Genomic DNA, 21,812 nt, shown 5'->3' with positions numbered 1-21,812 from the left:
GTTCTTTTTTCTCTTTTCCCCCTGTTGATTTGCTTTCTTACTGCCTGAAAGAGGAACTGTTCATCACAGATAAAAAGAAGTTAAGCTGTTGGCAGTTATTAGTTATATTTCATTTACCAGAATTTCAAAACCTTTGAAGAAATGGAAATAAGTTGTGAAGTTCTTTCTCTCTGACACCCTTTCTGCAAATGATTATTCTTTTTTGATAATTTTCATTTATACTTTTAGATTAAGGACTAATCCTTCACATCCTGGTTTATTGTTTTACAGTATCTCTATAAGTGAATTTTTATTATGTGTTTTATCTTTTCTTCCACATTGCCTATTCAGTCGTTGAGTCTGAATGCAGTTTTCTGAATCACTGTTAGAAAAAAGAACTGACAGATCTCTTTTCTTCCTTTGATGTGACACTTTGAGAAATGGAAACTCCAGCAGGCATTTACATAGGTTGAATCTATGCAATAACAGTGACATATTCACTATCTTTACGAGTTAATGGATATCTCCTCTTGCAACGAATCAGTATGTTTTTCTCTGATGTCTTCTTGAAGTGAAAAAAATGCACATCACGTGTCTGTCAGTTTATTTGGTTAATCATAAGTACCAATTTTTAACTGACATGTTTTAAATACTCATCTTGTTTCACATTTATGATTACTGTTGCCCTTTTTTATAATATGAGGACAGAAATATATAACATTCCAACAGGCTTTCAGAAATCTAACTTCACTTGTGGTGAAAGGATGGTGCTTCTTATTTTTACTGGGATTTCTTTAATAAGCTTTGCCAAGTACTTCATAGTGTTTTGTAGCATATGAATGTAGATATATAACTTCAGCTGGTTTACCTTTCCATGCTCATCTTACTAATGGTCTTTTGTTAAGATGTTGCTAATGTGCCACTAGAATCTCAATTTTTACTGGTTAAACCAATGTTGCTGACCTTTAAAAATATGTAGTATTGTTTTCAGCCTCATAGTATTATGGAGATGGATGAGTATGTCTTTTTACTTTAGATTTTTGTACTGAAGAAATGCAGGATTAGTGAACAACATATATCCTTATATCCTTCTGGAGGTTGGGCATAGAGCATAGGATACTTTTATGAGGGGCTTCCATCCAACTTTTCTAAGAGAGTGCATATGGAAAACCTGAAGGATTTAGCTGGCTGTGGCCATCAGGGTAGTCACACAGTTAGAAGAGGTAGATGTGGCAACTGGAATGAGAGAAAAATTAGGCATATTTTGTATTGATATAAAATGTTTGAGATGTGGGCTCACAGGCCACATTTGGAAGGCATATCAGCAGTCTCAATGCAACAGGTTTGGTGTGGATGGGCGCCATGAACAAGACTGTAGAAATAAAAAGCAGGGTGGATAGGTACATAATAAACAGGAGCACCAAATCTGCCAAAAGGCATTCGCTGTAAATTTCAATGCCCCGTTGGCAGAAGCAAAGTGTTGCTACATTGGTATGATAAATGATAAAGAGCATAAGTTATTGTTCAACACAGGGACCTGCATATCTGTGGCTAGTTTTGACTTCTTGGGTAATAGGAGATGAACTCTCCATGTTATAGGTTATATGGAGTAGGAAATAATGAGGTGGCATCTCTAGGTTTGCCGATGCTCAGTTTTTGTGTTGGAGTGAAACATTTCAGAGAGAATATGGAAGCTTTTTCCCATGTAGGTGAAGGGTAATGCACAATCTTAGGGTTAGATTTCTTAACTGAACATCAGGCAAAAAATGGTGTTTCACAGCAGACTTGAACTCAGTGGAATGTTCCAACTGTAAGAGACTGCTACTGATGACACGCTCTTGCAACATTCTCGTGTCATGAGGATAGAACCAATTAAACTGCATCCAATGTCAGAAGACTCAGTTTGTGTCATAAACTGCCGCAGGGTGAACATAGATACAGACATAACGACTAATGTTTTGTGTGTGGTAGAGCCATTGGTAGACAGTGTCAGACTGGATACATCACATTGTTTTGTACATGGAAGCATTGTACATATACAGCAAGTTGAGGCAAACATACGGTTCCTATTGGTATGGATAATTTTGGCACCAATAAAGTGGTTTTGACAAAAGATAGGTAGTTACCAATTTGGACGTTGTGGATGAGAATGATTTAGATAGGTCAAGTGTGGACATCAGCCATAAGAAAACTGCCCATACAGCTTCATTATGCGAAGAAGGTCAGGATTTGTAGGAAGAAAGCAGAATAGCCATGTAGAAGCTGTTAACAAAGTTTGCAGATTTATGTAATCCTTGTAGGCCATAATCCAGCATGGGATATCTACTGAGAACAGTCACCTATATATTGGAAACTGTGCAGGATACCCCAACATTTACATCCAGAATTGGAAGGATGTATTAATCAGCAATTGAATGATGGCAGCATAGAAGAGAGTAATGTCCAAGATGGTACGATAAAATACAGGTTTTGTTGTGATTGTCAGTATTTAAATTCTAGAACATTTGCTATGCGTATCCTGCATACTAGATAACCTGTATAAATGCAGGTACCATTCCACAATGGACTTGAAGAGTGGTTACCATTAATTGTAAGTAGTACCAGATTACTGGCCGAAGACTGTATTCACAGACCTTGGGGAGCATTACCAACACTGGCTAATCCCATTTGGTTTGAAGGATGCATCAGTCACATTTCAATGATATCTAGTTGGAGGGTTACGTTGTTTGAATCTGCATCAGTGCATAGTTTTCCGTGGAAGACATTATTGTATTTTCCAGTTGAATTCTGTGCGCTTAATGTTGAGTATCGAGAAGTGCCATTTTGTGTTAACATAAATTAACCACTTAGGAAATGTGATTAGTCAAGACGGTGTAGAAAGTGATACATGGATTGTGCGGTTTGCTGCCACCACCGCTGACTGAACAGCTGCAGTTATTTTTGGGATTAGCCTGTTATTATCAGAAATTTTTGATGGGTTTTGTGGGTATTTCCAGATCATTGATGCAGTTGTCAAAAGGTGTAAATTACCAATGGACTGCTGAATAACAAGCCATATTCGAAAAATTGATGAAGGTGCAAAGAGCTAACCTTGTATTAGTATTACCGAGCTACAAGAAGGAATTTATTCTCTCCTGTGATGCAAACAGCCAATTGGTAGTGTGTGTTCTAAACCAGGAAAAAGTAATGTTGAGTTTGATACGCACTTCAGGTGTTATCTGTATGGCAGGAAATTCAGTGTTACCTGACCATGCAGCATTAAAGTGACCATTAGAATTAAGAGATCCATTAGGCAGGTTGACGTGGTAGGAATTGAAATTAAGCAAACTTGACTTTGAGGTGATTTATAAACTGGATAGCAGATAGACTAAGGAGAAACATGAGTACTTGCCTGTAGCCTTGTGGAATGCAAAAGGTGCAAGCCACTGACACAGATTTTGAGCTATTCGAAACAGCGCCGCTCTTCCCTGGTTACATTTGACTGCTATGTAAGATAACGAAGCTTGGGCCATGTGTCATGGTGCCGGCTGCACTATTAGAAGAATTTTTAAAGGAAAGCTCATGACCACTTGTTATCACAACATGGAGGACACGGAACAACAGATCATAATGTAGCCAAACCGTATTGGTGATGAACATGGAGACAGGATGTTGATCAATATGTGAGGAGTCATTTGCCATGTGCAAAATGTGCAGACTTACATCATTAGCAAGTACCATTTCAAATATTACCAGAGACATCCAAGCCATTTGAGATAGTTGGGATTGACATCTTGGGTCTTTTTAGCCAAACGGTGGGTAACAGCTACGTTTTGACTATTGCAGATCATTTTTCACATTATGTCGCAATGATTGCCATTCCAGATCAGCATGTGAGTACAGTAACATGGACAATGGCGAACAACTGATTATTGAAGTTTGGTTGCCCAACATGATAATTACAGATCATGGCACCAATTTCATGTCACAGCTAATGAGACAGCAGTGTCACTTGTTACAAATCTGGAAACTAAGAACTACTGCTTTGCACCCACAAGCTAATGGGAGGACTAAATATGTTCACTGAACCATCGTATAGATGAAACTTCCTGGCAGATTAAACCTGTATGCTGGACCGAGACTCGAACTCGGGACCTTTGCCTTTCGCGGGCAAATGCTCTACCACCTGTGCTACCCAAGCACAACTCATGACTCGTCCTCAAAGCTTCAATTCTGACAGTACCTTGTCTCCTACCTTCCAAACTTCATAGAAGCTCTTCTGCAAACCTTGCAGAAGTAGCACTCCTGGAAGAAAGGGTATTGCGGAGACACAGCTTAGCCAGAGCCCGGGGGAAGTCTCCAGAATGAGATTTTCATCCTGCAGTGGAGTGTGCACTGATATGAAACTTCTTGGCAGATACAGAAAGGTAGGAGATGAGGTGCTGGCAGAATTGAAGCTATGAGGACAGGCTGTGAGTCGTGCTTGGGTAGCTCAGATGGTAGAGCACTTGCTTGCGAAAGGCAAAGGCCCCGAGTTCGAGTATCGGTCTGGCACACAGTTTTAATCTGCCAGGAAATTTCATATCAGCACACACTCTGCTGCAGGGTGAAAATCTCATTCTGGAAACATCATATAGATGTTGAGCTATTGCATTAGTAATGACCAAAATACTAGAATGTTTACCTGCCTAACTTGTGGCTGTGTATAATGAAAGATGCATAATAGCATTGGGCCCTTGCCATACGATGTGATGCTCAGGGGAAAGACAACATAACTTTTTGATGTTGTTAAATATAAGATGGGAAAAAATAAGAAACCTATGCAGAATTTTGCTAGAAATTAAATGATGTATGGAAGCGAGTGCAGAAGGCAAACACTTGGGCACTCTGTGTCAAGAGAAAATGGGACAGCGTACTAGTAAATTGCCTGAATATAGGGTTGGCAAATTGATGATGTTAACTAGCCCCTATACATCAAAGGGTAAAATGAAGAAATTTATGTGATATCAAGTGCCATATCTGTGGAAATCACATCACTAGTGAACATTAAGTTGCAATTACCAAAGCAGACAAGCATTGTCCACCTAAAAGGGTGCTCCAAACTATGTACCAAATGTATCAACACTACAACCTGGAAAGAAGGTAGGGGGCAGAATGCAAGAATTTGAGTACAGGCCATATGTGTGATACCTTATGCACAGAAGTCACACAAAATAAATTGTTAGGCTTTGTGTGTAAATTGTGTGAATTGGGTGTGTGCTTAATTATGTAGGAAATGTGGAAGCCATTTGGAAGAGTGTGGTAGATTATGTTGTGTTCATATAGTTTTCCTTTTTTGCTGGGGTTATTATGTTCTGCTAATTAAATTTTGTAGGGATAGGCAGCTAGGGAGTGCAATGCATAGATAGTACATAGGCATTTTAGCTTAATGGTATGAGTTGTGTTGTTGTTGGTGTGTGACAATGGACCCTGGGCATCTGGTCTTTTCAAGAGGGAGGTGATGTGGGTTCCTTTTGCCCAGATGGCATTACCATTGAGGATGATCATGATACATGCCATAATTCTGGTGGCACTACACCTCTTCAGTGGGGAAGTGGTAAGCATGTTGGAGAATCTGAATGTGAAGGACGAGTGCTGTTCTCCATGTAGGATGATGTCATCATAACCAAGCAGCATTGGACTCTGAGATTTACGTACAACACGTGGGAAAGAAGAAACAAAGTATGGAGGCTGGAGGAGACATTCGCCAAATTATGTCTTGAGGCTGAAAGAGAGGGAATATTTGAGGGAGTGAGAGAACAGTTCCGGAGATTGTGTCTCATTTATGAACAGCTTCAGGAACAATTACACCAAGTAATAGATTTGGTGCCACAAACATTACTGTGTCACAAGAGGGGATAATCCAGGCTGACACTAAAGCATGTGAGGTACAATTATTTTTAAGGAAAGCAGCTGCAGTAAGATGTCGAAGGGATATCCTGGCATCAGATTCTTGCTTCCAAAAGGGCTGGGGTGCTCTGGATTTACTTGTTGTTCAAACCTGAAGTAGTTGTTATGAATTGTTAAGGACAGGGTCAACCTAAGAGATGAAGAGGCTAGAGTTACAAGGTAGTGGGTTACTGATTAATGATACAATCTGTGACATAGGAGGAACAGCTTTTTGTCTTCCAGTCACTGCTGTGGGACCACTGTAGTGTTGTATTGGCCAGATAAGCCATTGGAAATACATCCAACTAAGAGCCTAGTGTACCTAAACACCACTGTGAAACCTGACCTTCTGCATTCAGTGGGCGAACTTATAACCACACTAAAAAGATATATTACTCCTGAACGGATGCTCCAGCATGCAGCATGTACAGCAGGCCATAATGAGTAACAAATTAGAGACATGACAGTGAGTGTCTCGTATTCTAGTACCACTGTGTTCTGACTACTCTTTGTGTAACCTGTATCTACGTTAAATGGAAAACTGCCTGATCAGTTGAGTTCCCAGTACATCAGTTACCAGTAGACTGGGTTAATATTAGAAAATACTATATAAGTTAATGAGCAGCTAATGAACAGTGCTGTTCACGCTGATTTAGAGTAGAAAGAGAAGCAAAGAATTTTGTACATACAGGATGTCCATAATTAAAATTCCAGTTTGAGAACACTGTAGAAAGAGAACCAAAGCTCAGAATTGCATCAAATTTTAACAGCACATTATTGACACAGGGGGAGAAAAGTCATGCAACAAAAAAAAAGTATCAAAATTTGACTAGTAGATGGCACTGTAAGCATCAGAATATGCACACCAATGGACACACAGCTGTTCCTCAGTTTGTGTCAGATGCCCAACATGACCCTCTCCAAAGAGAATCGCACGTTGCTGATATAGCTCGTTTATAAGAACAGTGACTGTGCACCAGTAGCCCTGCAGAAGTTCTGATACACTACCATATGAAAAGGCATTGTTCCAAAGTTTGCTAATGATTTGGAGAAAATGATTACAAAATTCGAAAAGAGGTTCTTTTGAAGTGCAGTGTGGTAGAGGGAGGAAAGCAGTTGATCTGATGTCTATCAAAGATGTATCCACAGAATTGCAGGACAGGTTGAGTGGTGGTGTGTAAACATGCAGTGCACAGGGAATTGTCCAAACATTAGAAATGCCTGCAAGCACGGTGCATGAAATCCTATGAAACATCCTGCATTGCTATCCTTGCAAAATCACCCATGTTCAGATGTTGCTTCCTGCTGATCTGCTAGCCTTGGAATTTCTTATTTGCGTATAGGTGGACAACAAATGGCCCTGGAACATTCTGTGGAAAGACGTAGCCCATTTCCATCTCTGAGGACATATCTGTATGTAGAATTACAGAAAATGGTCATCAGAAAATCTGTATGCACATCAGCTGGTACCACCTCATTCACTAAAGATGACTGTGGTGCAGGCCGATGGCATTGTTTATTGTAGGACTTTGTTTTTTCTAGTAGATGAGTCCTGCAGGTCGTGTTACCTCTGCGGTCACTGCTAAACGCTATGAGGGTCTTTCGCACACTTTCATTCAAATCCTTCGGCAGTGTAGATGTGTGGGTAGGATCATCTGTATGCAAGATGGCACTCCTCTACACATTGCACAGCCAGTGGAGTGGCTTCTGTAGAGGCACTTTCGAAATGCTAGGATTATCAGCTGTTGTTTCCTTATAGCTTGGCCAGTCACATAACCTGATCGTAATCTGTGGACTTCTGGCTTTGAGGTTATCTGAAAGATGTTGCTTTCAGTAGCTAAATTATGAACATAGTGGTATTGAAGGCATGCATTTAGCAACGCGTTCTGATTTGTTGGGGAACATCCTGTTTCTAGATTTCAGCTTGCAGTAAAAATGCAGGACAGCATCTTCAACATGTCTTGTGCCAGTTTCACTACAATTAAAAATCAATATCATTTTGCTTGGCCTTAGGAAAATTATAAACCAATTTTTCCAGTCCGATGTGTTACAACCTTGCTGTGGTGGATGGGCGTATCTAACAAACAGTGCTACAGGTGTCGACTGCCAGATTTGTGCAGTCATAACACTGAACATGGTGTAATGCGCAACTGAAACCAAACTGTCGTATTGTGATTTTTTAATTTGTGGACACCCTGTATGTCATGAAACATTAGTTAAGACCATTTTTGTTTAGTAATGAAGGAAACGCAAATCAGTTCAGTAACTATGTGTCATGGCTCGAGCGCTTATCTACTATGCAAGACCGTGTATTCAGTGCATTGCCATTGGAGAAGATGCCAGCGATCATCTCAAAAAGTCACAATTGTGACAATTTCAGCACTGACAGGACTTTTAAAGGAGCTGACAAGACAGGAACGCCAGGGCAAATGATGTCACAATTTTCAAATGACCTGACAGTTCTAGCCTTTTATGATGGGGGCTGGGAGTACTGTTGTTTGTGAAACATTAGCAAGTATGGCCCACATATACACCTACTAATTTAGACTCTCATCATGTCAGTGGTATTCAGCTGTGCCCAATGTGTTCAGTTACGCAGTCTCTGCCAGCTACTAGTTGTGAGAAGTAGTCCACATACAGTCCAAGATGAACTAGCCATCTGCCACTGTCAGACTTTGCTGTCAGTAGCTGTAGACATGGCCTGGGCAGAGTCAGAATGCTGTCAACTTGGCACCTCCATACTGTCGAGCCAACTGCTGGGTGACTACCTTCTGCTGATGGGTGCCTCCCTGGCAGGTTACATGCTAAAGCCTGGGCATCTAGCTGCTAAGCCACCACCACATGAATGGGCACACTGTCGATGTGCATCGCTGTGAGCAGACATACATTGTTGCTGTTCACCTCCCACAGCGGGCACACGCCGTGGCCATCAGCCATGCTGGAGGCTGCAGTTTGACCCCTGTTCAGCTGGAAAGTGCATCTCCAATTAGCTGGTCCTGGAGAAGATTTCCCAATGATGCTGAAACTCAGTGGTTAGACTCCCTTGTCGTATATGACTCATGCTCTACACACCAAGGTGGTGAGTACGGATTTCTGTCATGCTGGATGGTGGTAGCTACTGCTGTTCTAGTACTGGCCCATGTGCATCTTTCTTTCTGTAAACAGAATGTCCCAGCGTGCCATCAGTTTTCTTTTTTATCAGGATGTCGAGGAAAAGTAGGTGTCCGTTTTCTTCTGCCTCCATTGTGGTAGCCGCAGAATGACACCTTGACTTGGCTGATAACCTGAGAAAATTTCATCATTGAGATTTCGAGAAAGCTTGCATTCCCATATGTGTTTTTGTATTTGATGATGGTTGTAAGATGAAAGGGAAGTGAAGTATGATATCTGGTCTGATGTGCAATGAAAATCTCAGAAGAAAACACAAAAGGGAGATTAAGGTTATCATCAACATTCGACTTATCTTAGAAGAAAGATTAAGGAAAGGCAAACCTACGTTTCTAGCATTTGTAGACTTAGAGAAAGCTTTTGACAATGTTGACTGGAATATTCTCTTTCAAATTCTAAAGGTGGCAGGGGTAAAATACAGGGAACGAAAGGCTATTTACAATTTGTACAGAAACCAGATGGCAGTTATAAGAGTCGAGGGACATGAAAGGGAAGCAGTGGTTGGGAAGGGAGTAAGACAGGGTTGTAGCCTCTCCCCGATGTTGTTCAATCTGTATATTGAGCAAGCAGTAAAGGAAACAAAAGAAAAATTCGGAGTAGGTATTAAAATTCATGGAGAAGAAGTAAAAACTTTGAGGTTCGCCGATGACATTGTAATTCTGTCAGAGACAGCAAAGGACTTGGAAGAGCAGTTGAATGGAATGGACAGTGTCTTGAAAGGAGGATATAAGATGAACATCAACAAAAGCAAAACAAGGATAATGGAATGTAGTCTAATTAAGTCAGGTGATGCTGAAGGAATTAGATTAGGAAATGAGGCACTTAAAGTAGTAAAGGAGTTTTGCTATTTGGGGAGCAAAATAACTGATGATGGTCGAAGTAGAGAGGATATAAAATGTAGGCTGGCAATGGCAAGGAAAGCGTTTCTGAAGAAGAGAAATTTGTTAACATCCAGTATTGATTTAAATGTCAGGAAGTCATTTCTGAAAGTATTTGTATGGAGTGTAGCCATGTATGGAAGTGAAACATGGACGATAAATAGTTTGGACAAGAAGAGAATAGAAGCTTTCGAAATGTGGTGCTACAGAAGAATGCTGAAGATTAGATGGGTAGATCACATAACTAATGAGGAAGTATTGAATAGGATTGGGGAGAAGAGAAGTTTGTGGCACAACTTGACCAGAAGAAGGGATCGGTTGGTAGGACATGTTCTGAGGCATCAAGGGATCACCAATTTAGTATTGGAGGGCAGCATGGAGGGTAAAAATCGTAGAGGGAGACCAAGAGATGAATACACTAAGCAGATTCAGAAGGATGTAGGTTGCAGTAGGTACTGGGAGATGAAAAAGCTTGCACAGGATAGAGTAGCATGGAGAGCTGCATCAAACCAGTCTCAGGACTGAAGACCACAACAACAACAACATCAACATTCGGTAAGGTGATTAAAATTATCAGGATGTATCTTCTCACTTCATAAGTTACTCTGAAAATCCATCAGGGAAATCAGTCATAACTGTCAAGTATACCTTCTGTCTAACTGTATATGCCTCGTAAGGTTGACAGATAAAATGATAACAAAACAAAAGATATTACTTCATTATTTGTAACACCTCTACCACTTCTGAACAGAGAAATGACCAATGACTCATTTCACATGTCTATGTTTCTGTAATGAGTTTTAGAAGTAATGTTTGACTATTGTACACACAGTTATCAAGATTCATTGCAAGTAACTATGTTGTGAAAGCTATTAGTAATAAGAATTTTTGTCAGATAAATTAAACCAGTGTAGAAGACCAAGAGTTTTTTTAATATAGCGGGGGACAGCAGGGTCCTCAACTCACATGGCCTTTTGAGTAGAGAAGTACTAAACCTATGAACCGTATAGAGCTGTGAAAGCTGACACACAGTGATATGCTAATTGTTGTTCACTGACAAACTGTTTAATAGGTTGGAATTGTGAAGTGTGAAAAGTCTACAATTACAGTAGAAATTGGAAATGGTGAAATAAGTATAAAACCTTCTGACTGCTGGCTTTTCATATTCATGAAGTTATATACTTACCAAAAAACTTATGTAGATGGTATAGCTTATCATGTGAGTGTTTTTTTCTTTTAATTTACTAGTTGTTTTTATCTTCCTGTTTTATTGTTTAGTATCCTCACAATAAATTACTCTAGTTCGTAGTAAATAGAATATAAAAAGAGCTGAACTACTCTATATCCCATCCTCTGTATTATGTGGTAGCTTCATTCCATAAATTACTTTAGCTTATAGTAAATAGCATATAATAAGAGTTGAACAACTCTGTATCTCATCTTCAGTATTATCTAACAATATTACGAGAAGGAAAGTTGCCACACACCATATAGCGGAGATGCGCGCGCGTGCATGCGCGCGAGTGTGTGTGTGTGTCTATTGTTGATGAAGGCCTTAATGGCTGAAAGCTTTAATTGTGAGAGCCTTTTTGTTGTGCCTATCTGCAACTCAGCATCTGTGCTACATCGTGAGTGGCAATTTTCCTTCTCATAATACTGTTACATTCCATCCTGGATTTTCCATTGTTTGATTTTTGCCTCAGTATTATCTAATAGCTTCATTGCATCGTCTGCTTTCAAGTTCTTAGTTCTTATATGTTTTGTGTCTTTATCAATTTTTTTCAGTTGTCTTCTCCTTCGATATGCAAGCCAGAATTCTCTTGATGAAAGCTCTCAAAAACATATACCGTACCCAGGAAGCAAGGAGAAGCCACCCTACAGGAACCATAATCACACACAGAGAGCATTTGATGTAATGAACGTTATGAGAAAGTAAGATGAACTATGTTTTCATTTCTGCCGTATTAAGTCTACTTGTGTTATTTTCGTGTGAATTTTAATTATTATAATCTTTAAGAAACATAATAGAAAACGTTTTTAACGTCATGTTTCACAGGTATTAGGCAATGAAAGACTGAAATAGTAAAACTTTATCTTGTAAAATTTATTAAGATTTCTTCAATTCAGTAACTCTTTTGATATGCTGAAAATCTTTTTGCACTTCGTATTTCACATAACCGTACAGAGTTAAGTAGCTCGTGTGTGTGTGTGTGTGTGTGTGTGTGTGTGTGTGTGTGTGTGTGTGTGTTTGAGGGCGTGCGCACGCTCGTGTGTGTGCGTGTGTGTGCGCGCGCGCGCGCACGTGCTGTGAGTCAGTCCATGTCAGTTGATAAAAAAGACAATTTCTCAACCACCATCTCAATTTTGAATGAAGCTTGACATACTTGTTTTCCCTACAGAGATAAATAATCATACAACATTTTAGCATTTTTATTGCACTCTAGTTTTCATTTTATGGCATTTCAAAGTTTGAAGATGCTGACATTTTTAATTCTGATGACAATATGAAACTTGATAAAAATGTCAAAACTTTGAAATGCCATAAAATGAAAGTGGAGGGAGATAAAATGCTGAAATTGTTTATAGTTAATTGTTTGTGTAGGGAAAACAGGTGAGCTATGTTTCATTCAAATTTGAGATGGTATGTGAGATGTCTTAGTGTGATTACATAGTATTTCCCAGCATTATGACTGATAATATCTTCTCGGGTATGGAGTCTGATAATGTAAACATCTTAACACAATATTTTAATACTGGTGAGAAACTTGATGATGAAACAACTAAGTTATCTCATCATGTGCTGACATTGACATATTTTTTATTTAATAATACATGTTTTGAAACTGATGGAGTATCTATGGGGAGGCCCATTTTCCCATAGTCACCAAAGTTTTAATGGAAGACTTTGAAGATATGACTCTCAGAACTTTGTTTTTAAACCCATCTTGTTTTGGAGATACATTGATGATATTTTTATGGTTTGGCCTCATGGGACTGGTACTTTGAATCATTTTTTTAGATCATGTTAATAGACACTATTCTAGCATCATAGTTACAATGTAAATTGGAAAGATTAGCAAACTTCTTTTCCTTGATGTTTTGGTTCCCAGAAATGATGATGGGACTTGGGCATAGTGCAAATCAAAAACATATGCGTAATGATTGTTGTCTTCATGCGACCAGCTGTCTTCCACCGTACCTATGCATGAGGGTCTTGGGGAGTTCAGTAAAGAGAGCATATGCCATTTCTGATCCAGAAAGTTTGATACTGAGATTGAACCATCTTAAAGTTATTTTTAAGCAAAATGGCCATACTGGCTAACAAATACATCATGCTCTTCAGTTCGGACCACCGGTGAAACCATTAGAGGATACTTGTAAATCTGTTGCTTTTTTACCTTTTGCTGGGAGTGTATTCTCGATAATTTGAAGCATTTTAAAAACACGTGACATCAAAAGTGTATTTATGCCACCGGCTAAGATTAGAGGCCATCTTGAATCTGTGAAAGATGATTTGGGACTGAAGGAAATTGGAGTATTTAAAATTCCTTCTCATTGTGGGATGGATTGTATTGGCCAAGCTATCCGTACTATTCAGGACCAGTATGTTAACACCATTATCACAATTGTTTGTTCCAGCCAGAGAAATTCACAGTGGCAGAGTACTGTCTTAATGAAGGACATAAGGTGATGTATAATGAGACGCAAATGATCCCTCCTGCTACCTGCTATTGGCAATGTGTCCTAAAGACACCTATTGAGATTTGATTATTAGATACTATTATTAATAGAGATAAGGGTTACCCTTTAACGAAGATAAGGAATGCAATTTTATTTGATATTAAACCACAAAAGTCTGCATTTTGACCAGCGGATTCTTTTAATTAGTGTTCTGCTAGTGATATCTTTTTGTTTATTTCTTCCACTGTTGCGCTCCAAGTTCACTTGCACTTGAGGGCAGCAGTGCTCTTGCTCATGCACATGCAGTAGGCTGGCCGTGGTGTATAAAGGATCTGCCAATTCTGTTGAAAACTCAGTTCCAGCGAGATTGTATATCACCAGATGATAGTGGCCAATTGGTCCATTGAAATATTGTCAAAATGATTACATTATCCTGCCGCATATGTAAGAAAGGTGTCATGAGATGGTTTGGTTCACGTGACATGGAACGGCCCTGGTAAAAAGTGATGGTCATTTACTTGACCTCTGATGACTACCACTTTTATCATGAACTAACTAATCTGTTATAAAACATACCTATTTCATGTGTCGCTTTACACATTCTGTACCTCTTCTTCCACCTGTGGTTCGCAACGTGTTCTACTACAACAATTGTAGTTAGCATTGGATGCTCATGATAACACTTCACAGCGGTGATCATAAAATACAGTTACCTTATGTGACTGAGACATAAAAAGACACATTAATTGGTTCTGAAGCAATATTTTGACATTTTCTACTGGTTAAACAATAGATTCCCAAAGGTAAAGTGTAATAAATATGTAGATAGAGCACTGTTGCTTCAGAGGCAGTATGTGATGTGGTACAGAAACTCTGTCGGAATAGACACTGAATTATATGTGTAAGCTACAATATGCAACAGACAGCTAACAAATGACAAAAAATGTATAAATATATCCTTCTAATCTACATATGTATCTAATAACAGGCTGCACAGAGTTTATGTGACACACCAGAGAAACTAACATTGATTTCCTTGTTTTATTTTGTGCAAGACTAGTAATTTGTATCATTTTACAGGCAGAATTTACTTTGCGATGTGACACTGGTAGCTGACAGTGTTGAAATTCATGCACACAAGATGGTTCTTGCAGCTTGTAGTCCATACTTCTATGCTATGTTTAATTCCTTTGAAGAGAGTCGACAGGAACGAATAACACTTCAAGGCGTGGATCCAGCAGCCCTTCAACTACTGGTTGATTATGTATACTGTGCTGAAGTCCATGTCACAGAGGAAAATGTGCAGGTATTATAGCAAATATTTGCTTAGTACTGTACTACATAGGTTTGAAAGATATTTCAGGTGACAGATACTAAGATTAATAATCATCCCTGCCTCCCAACAAACCACTATGGCCACACAAATGCAGATTTATGATTTTCTGTGGTGAAATTTCTGAATCAACTTTTATAACTCCGTATTTTCATACTGAGTCGCAGATGCAGTAATGACTGGTTACATAAAATGAGGAAGCAGTTGATAGGTTGCTCTGACTTGCCATAGAAAACTTCATTTTATGGATCAGTTAACCTTCACATTTCTGTGACTGGCTATTGAACAGTGTTTTGTTGAGTTTATATTTGTTCTTGGAAATAAGTCCGATAAGAGTTTTTCATATAACCTTGGCACTAGTGTAGGCTAAGTTTGAAGCAGAAATTGTTGATATACTTGTAAGTATAGATTTGAAATAATGGAGCTTTATATTCTCCCTTGAAACTCATAAACCACTTGAATCCCCCACTTGAATCCCTGAGCTGCACAGATGATTTACCATTATCTTCCATATAGAATAAACAGGTCCAGGATTGGTAATTGTAAAAATAACACCCTGACAGTATTTGTATATATCTTCCAGTTTATTCTTTCCTGATGCAGTGGATAAATTCAGAATTTTTCACAAACATTGATTCCACTTTTACTGATAAATTCAAATCCAGATCTTCACCATTGCCATTCAGAATGAAATGCATCAATCGTCAGAGCCATAACTGTACCAAGCACACAGTCACAAATGTTCACTTATGTAGCATCTCAACAATGCATGCTACTTACAGTATTGTTATAATTAATATTTCATGTAGTGTAGAGTGGAGAAAAACCATGTACAAAATTACAGTATAAATCCATTTTTACGTTCCCGGAACTAATGTTTTCCTGTTGTTTATGAGATTTTTTACCATTCCAGTCAAATTTCTTATGTCCACAATGTTAATTTGCACCTGATTTTGCATCAACATATTTATAATTTTCCTGCGATTTACACATTATGAAAAAATGTTCGTGGGGAAAAAATGATGTTGGCATGATGTTGGACATCCAGTAGTGTTTACAAATATTCCTTGGTTAAGTTTCTTGACACCAGGGCACTCTACTCAGCGGGTTTTAACTGGTAAACATATAGTAGTTGGAGCAATTTGTGCTGTATCTCCCACCACTGCCGAGCTCTACTTGGTGTGGTGGCTGATGGGAGTAACTGGTTCGTGATTTTACGGTATATTGATAATTTTTACTCTGTACTGAACAGAAACCAAAACATTGCATTGAAACAAGTGTTCAGTTCATAGTGCTGTGGAATGTGGGGGAAAAAACCACAAATTGGCATTCATAAGAAGAAGAACAACACCAAAAATGCAACAGGAGCATAATATGTAAGAAAGTGTCCACGCAACCTGCCACTGATGATGCCTTGCAGAAAATAAATGCAAAACGCGTATGGCACTGAAATTGTGTTTTATTCAGTTGCTGTCAGACGGTCCATAAGTAAAAATTATCAGTATACCGTAACATTACACGCAACTGAGGAAGACAGGACTAAAAAAGTTGAAGATGGTTCGTGATTGTTCGATCATCATGACATCTTTGTCAAACCATATTTAGCGTGTTTCAGTGTTTGCCCACTTGTAGTGCTAGTTTACACTGTCATTCACTTAGCATTGCTGAAATGTTTTTACTTTAAACACAGTGCCAGTTATGTATTTTTTTCATGCTGAGCAGAACGTGTTTCGAGAATTTATTCTCGTTCTCAAGTGCAGTATTTACGTATGTATTTTTTGTTATGGTACACAAACAAACAATGTGAGTGACAGTTTGCGTGCATTTGGTTTTCCACGTAACTGAGAAGGTACAGTACCTGATAACCTCAAAAAGACGACTACAATGCAAGAGACACAGAATAACACATATTCAAATACCACACAAAATACTTATGTACATATCTGCACTTGACATTGAGAAAAGATTCTCGAAACACGTCGTGCTAAACATGTGCAATAAAAACATCGATTATGACATATAAAATTGAGTCTAACGTTCCTACTTCCCAAACAGTTATCAGTTCCAGTTACATTAGTGATTTTTATTACATAATAACCCTTTATTAGATAATAAACAAGTCCCTGACAAGTCTTTTGATGCCCATTATGTACACATATCATACATAAAATGCGAAAATGGAAGGGAGTATCCTATACGTAACTTTTACAACTTAAAACATTATTTTCTACATTTTATGTTTTCCCAAAACTTTTGAAGAGTGTAAAAGTGGTGTTTCACCGTATTTATACATGACAATAGTACATTCATCTTCAAGCATATAAACATTTTGCATAAATAGTTTCACAAAATACAGTGTCTTCCAATGCCTCAATCTTGTGGGATGAACGTTTTTAACAACTAATATTGCAGTATGTAAGTTTTCATTGAAAATAAATTAATATACCAGATGCCTCCAATAATGGTAACTCCAATCCTAAATGTCCATTGTTTTGTACAAAATACACTGTTCCAACTTAGAGTGAAGACTAGTAATTAAAACTTGGTTACATTTCAAACAAATGATTTTTGTCAGTTAATTATTTTGTATTGAGTCTGATTATTACTGTTTGTGACATTTTACAATGATTGGTGCAGGTTGAAAATTAGAAAATGGTCATATGTATATTTTTATGTAGTGAAATGTACATTTTATTTAGAAGTATACTAAAAAGATTTGTTGTGCACTACCGTTTGTAAATACATCATACACTTGATGTTGTTGATCTGAATGCACTTGTAAGCTACTTTTTAAGGCCATTAATTTAGTATCTGAATGTTGTTCTTGTATTAGAAGGAATGAAGGTAAAAACTCGCCTTATAGTTGAGGCTTTGAGTGGTTTACTGGTCCATAGGTAAGATTAAAACTTTGCTAAGTGTTTATGTGTGGTCATACTGTTTGACTGGAACAAATAGTTTCGTTGTGGTTACTGTTCTTAATGTCAGTTGGGAACATTCTCAGGGTGTGTACACTTGTGACAGCTGGGTTATTCGTGAAAAATCCAGGAATTTTTTAGAATTTTGGGAATTTTTTGTTATGTTAGCTTTCAGTTAAACTTTTGGAATTTTTACTGACAAGAACTGATACTCTAACAAAGAACTGATACTCCAACAACTGATATTCTACTTTAGCCTGCTACCACATGGTAATACTGCAGCAGTAAAACATAAATAAGATAATAACACCAGAATAAAACTTAAGTTGCAAAGAAAATGTGCCGTTTACTACAACGAAACACAGTGCACACTCGAGCATCTGCTGACAGCAAGGTGAGCCAAAGGCTTTAGGACAAAAACTGTGCAATACTTTGTAACAATGGACTACTTTCAGTGACCGTAACATCACAACTTTTTACATTTCTAACAGGTCATGGGAAAATGTTGCAAATGATTGTTTGAGAAGAGTTACTTCCAACGTAAATTTCCTTTTACGCAAGATGTATTATGCAGCGTGTGAGAAAGTGTGATGAATTTCTTAAATCACTGAGAGTTTGACTCTCATTCAAAACTTAAAACATTGAGGACCAGCCGCTCAGAAAAATTTTGTGCCCAGAAAACCAGCCATTAATGCCATTATTTAAAATTTTATGGGCGTTTGTGTTTGATGTGTTTCAAAGGGTGACGCATGCTAAAAAGGACCAAGCTTCAACATTACTTTTTCATGTTTATTTTAGTTCTTTCATAGATTACAAGTCATACAATAACAATGTCAAAAAGTATAATTATCCTTAAAAATTAAAATAAAATAAAAATGTGAAATGAGTTCTTGAGTAATTTCACATGTAATTGGCTATTATATGGACGAGTTGAAGTGCTCGACAGAACATGTATTCAGCCGGCTAACCCACCAAATGTTTGGTGCACAGCTTTGAAATTTACAGTTGTGCTTGTCAGAAATATTTAGCTGCTGCAATTCCAGAAAAAAAATAAAAACAGCAAAAAAAATTTTAAAGACCAATATTCTGTGTGATAGCTCAGCTTTTCTTACAGCTGTGCTGTTTGTATATTAATTTAAAACTTTAACTTTTCATATTTGTGTGTTCATGCTACTTAACAGTGTTGTTGCTATTGGCTGATTATATCATGTGTCCTACGCTCTAAATACCTCCTGTCATTGGCTGGCAATATCATGTGGTGAGCTATGATTGGCTGACAAAAGCACAACGCGATCTCGATTTCAGTACTTTGGAAACTACCATGCTGTATTTGGGGAATTCATTTTTATACTTTTGGAATACAAAAATATGCAGTGTACATGTTGCTGCTCCTTGAAGATCTTCCTAAAGTGCCAAGAACTTCCATGCTGCTGTATGAAACCTTTACTGTTAAAAGAACTGATAAGTTTTACAGCTCTGATGGAAAGTATATTGTCATTTAACATGGAAAAAATGTACTTTCACCTGTGGTATAGTGTATTTTCACATTCAAAAAAGTGTATTTTTAACCAGGAAAAAGCCAGGAATTTGTTTTTCTTGTCTGCATATACATTCAGTTTTTCTGTATTATCACTGAAATTTAGCTATACTCAGCAACTGTATCTCTTCACAACTAATAAAGGAACTGATACTACAGTGTGCTCCACTTATTTACTCACAGCTAGTCAAACATATTGTTGAACTTTTAATACGGTCTTTATTTGTGTAGTGCAGATTCTGTTTTGCTATTAGACTGTCATTAAAGCATTAAGTGAAGCAGTGTATCTCCTTGTATCTTCCTTTTATGTATTATTTTAATATTTGTAAGTGTGGTATATTATTTGAATTGTGAAGGTTGGTTGTTACTATTAGCAAATGATTACAGGTTTTACTGCCAGCAGCAAATTTACTTCAGCTGACGTATGTGCGAGATGCTTGCTGTGACTTCTTGCAAGCTCAACTTCATCCAACCAACTGCTTGGGAATCAGAGCTTTTGCTGACCTCCATGGCTGTCTGGAGTTACTAAGCCATGCTGAAACATATATTGAGCAACACTTTCCGTAAGTTAAATAAAAAATACTATAACTTATTTTACATGGTGAGTTAGAAGTGACTTGGAAATCATCCAGGGAAAGCCGTCTGAGTTGTGTATAGGGGGCTGCAAAAACATGTGATTCCCCCCCCCCCCCCCCACACACACACACACACACACCCAGCCCCTTTAGCAGCATCTGCAAGCGGATTCTGTTCCCCAGGTATGAGCGGCTGACAGTAAGTGCAGGAGGCAGTGGGATACCATTGTATAAACCTACCCAAAAGATAGCTACGATGAAGGAAACTCTAAAGGGACTTACGTTACTGATCAGGAATTTCTGAATCCAGAATTTAACTGGGGAAATAACACAAGATGAATCAAGCAAGATCTTACTGGCTGCAAGCCAGCCTAGAATAATACCATTCCTAGAATAGCCAGACCTCTTCAAGAGTTAGTAAGCTGAAGAACTAAAGAAGGAAACAAAGAAAAGTTAAATTAGTATGCTTGAAGTGGGAGGCAATTATAATTTCTGTTCTAGCAGAGATGAAGCAGCAAGAAGGAATGGTGTTGCAGTACTAATGTTGTACATGCTAAATTAGTCTGTAAAGCAATACACATTATGACATCTGTGACAGATATAATTATTGAATGCCAGTCGTATATCAGCTGATGTGTTTATTATTCAAACATAATTTCCAGCTTCAAGCCATGGTGCTAGAATGTTTACATATTAACAGTCTTCTGGAGATAACTATATAAAATTGCAATGTAGTGGCTGTGGTTGACTTCAGTGCTGCGACGGTTCTTATAAAGAAAATAAACCTGGGGAAATTTGGTGTGACAGATCGGGATTTCTCAGGTGCAAGATATCAATTCTAGTGTGATCAACATCAGATGGTAATTACCAACACAATCTTCAAAGTTCCAAAAAGTAGACAGCTTCTATGGATCTTACCATATAGATTCCAGATTGACAAAATATTATCCAGGCAACATTACGGAAAGCAATTCCAGTCATGCCACAGTTAGCCAGGCCAATCTGTGAAGAGTAATCATTTTCTAGCTGCAGGTAAGGTGGAATCAAGTGCAAGAATAGCAGAAAACCAGTTTGGACTTAAGAGAGGGCATATGATTTGATGAAATCAAAGAAAACTTGTAGACAGAAGGAAAACCCTTGAGACTGGAATGATGATAATGCCTTAGACCAAAACCATCCAAAGTATGGAATAATAAAGTTTGCAGATTAGATCATAGAGATGAGATAGCTGTAGCCAATAAAACTGCAGATAAAAGAAACTAGACCTTACTATTACCAGAAAGAAACTTAGAAATGGTTTAATGTAGAAAACTATGAGAGACAAAAATTTGTAGTACTAACGACTGTACAGAAGCAAAGGAAAAGTAGTCCATTTATATAGTGGAGAAAATTGAATTGGTGCAGCATATGTTAAAGTAAATCAAACAAGAGCAGGGCTAAGATCTGAAAAGAACAAAGATGGAAATACAGGGTGTCCCACGTAACTCTGCCATATCATATATTTCCATAGCGAAACAAAATGTGAAAAATGCAATTGGCCTGGGATCTACCTTTGTCAGGGGCTTTATACAATTGGCAGGAATATACAATCTGTAAAAGTAAACCAACATCACTTTCAAAACAAAGTTACATATGTTTTTTTTTCTACATAAGTGAAAACCAGAGGCACAATTAGTGACAGCACACTTGTTTTCATTGTTCTAAACCTCATACCTTTTGAAATATGTAGATTTAAAAGGAGGCAATGCTGCCACAGTTTCTGCCATAATGCAGACTAGAAACAAAGTACTGCCCTTTTTATACCTACTTGTGTCCAGAGACGCAGTTGGAACATATCCA

At 38.0% G+C, this 21,812-nt stretch overlaps 1 protein-coding gene across 3 annotated transcripts in view; it reads left to right on the top strand.

The window, feature by feature from the left end:
- Window positions 1-21,812, top strand: part of LOC124777102 (ring canal kelch homolog) — a 141,397-nt gene that overhangs the window by 9,575 nt on the left and 110,010 nt on the right. For all 3 annotated transcript variants that reach the window (XM_047252383.1, XM_047252385.1, XM_047252384.1), the window contains 3 exons: window positions 11,718-11,864; window positions 14,694-14,919; window positions 19,786-19,961. In XM_047252383.1, coding sequence (XP_047108339.1) covers window positions 11,718-11,864; window positions 14,694-14,919; window positions 19,786-19,961 — 549 coding nt within the window. The remainder of the gene's footprint in view (window positions 1-11,717; window positions 11,865-14,693; window positions 14,920-19,785; window positions 19,962-21,812) is intronic.

This window comes from Schistocerca piceifrons, chromosome 2 (genome assembly GCF_021461385.2).
Source record: "Schistocerca piceifrons isolate TAMUIC-IGC-003096 chromosome 2, iqSchPice1.1, whole genome shotgun sequence".
Lineage (NCBI taxonomy): Eukaryota > Metazoa > Arthropoda > Insecta > Orthoptera > Acrididae > Schistocerca > Schistocerca piceifrons.
This window is presented reverse-complemented; position numbering and strand designations above follow the sequence as displayed.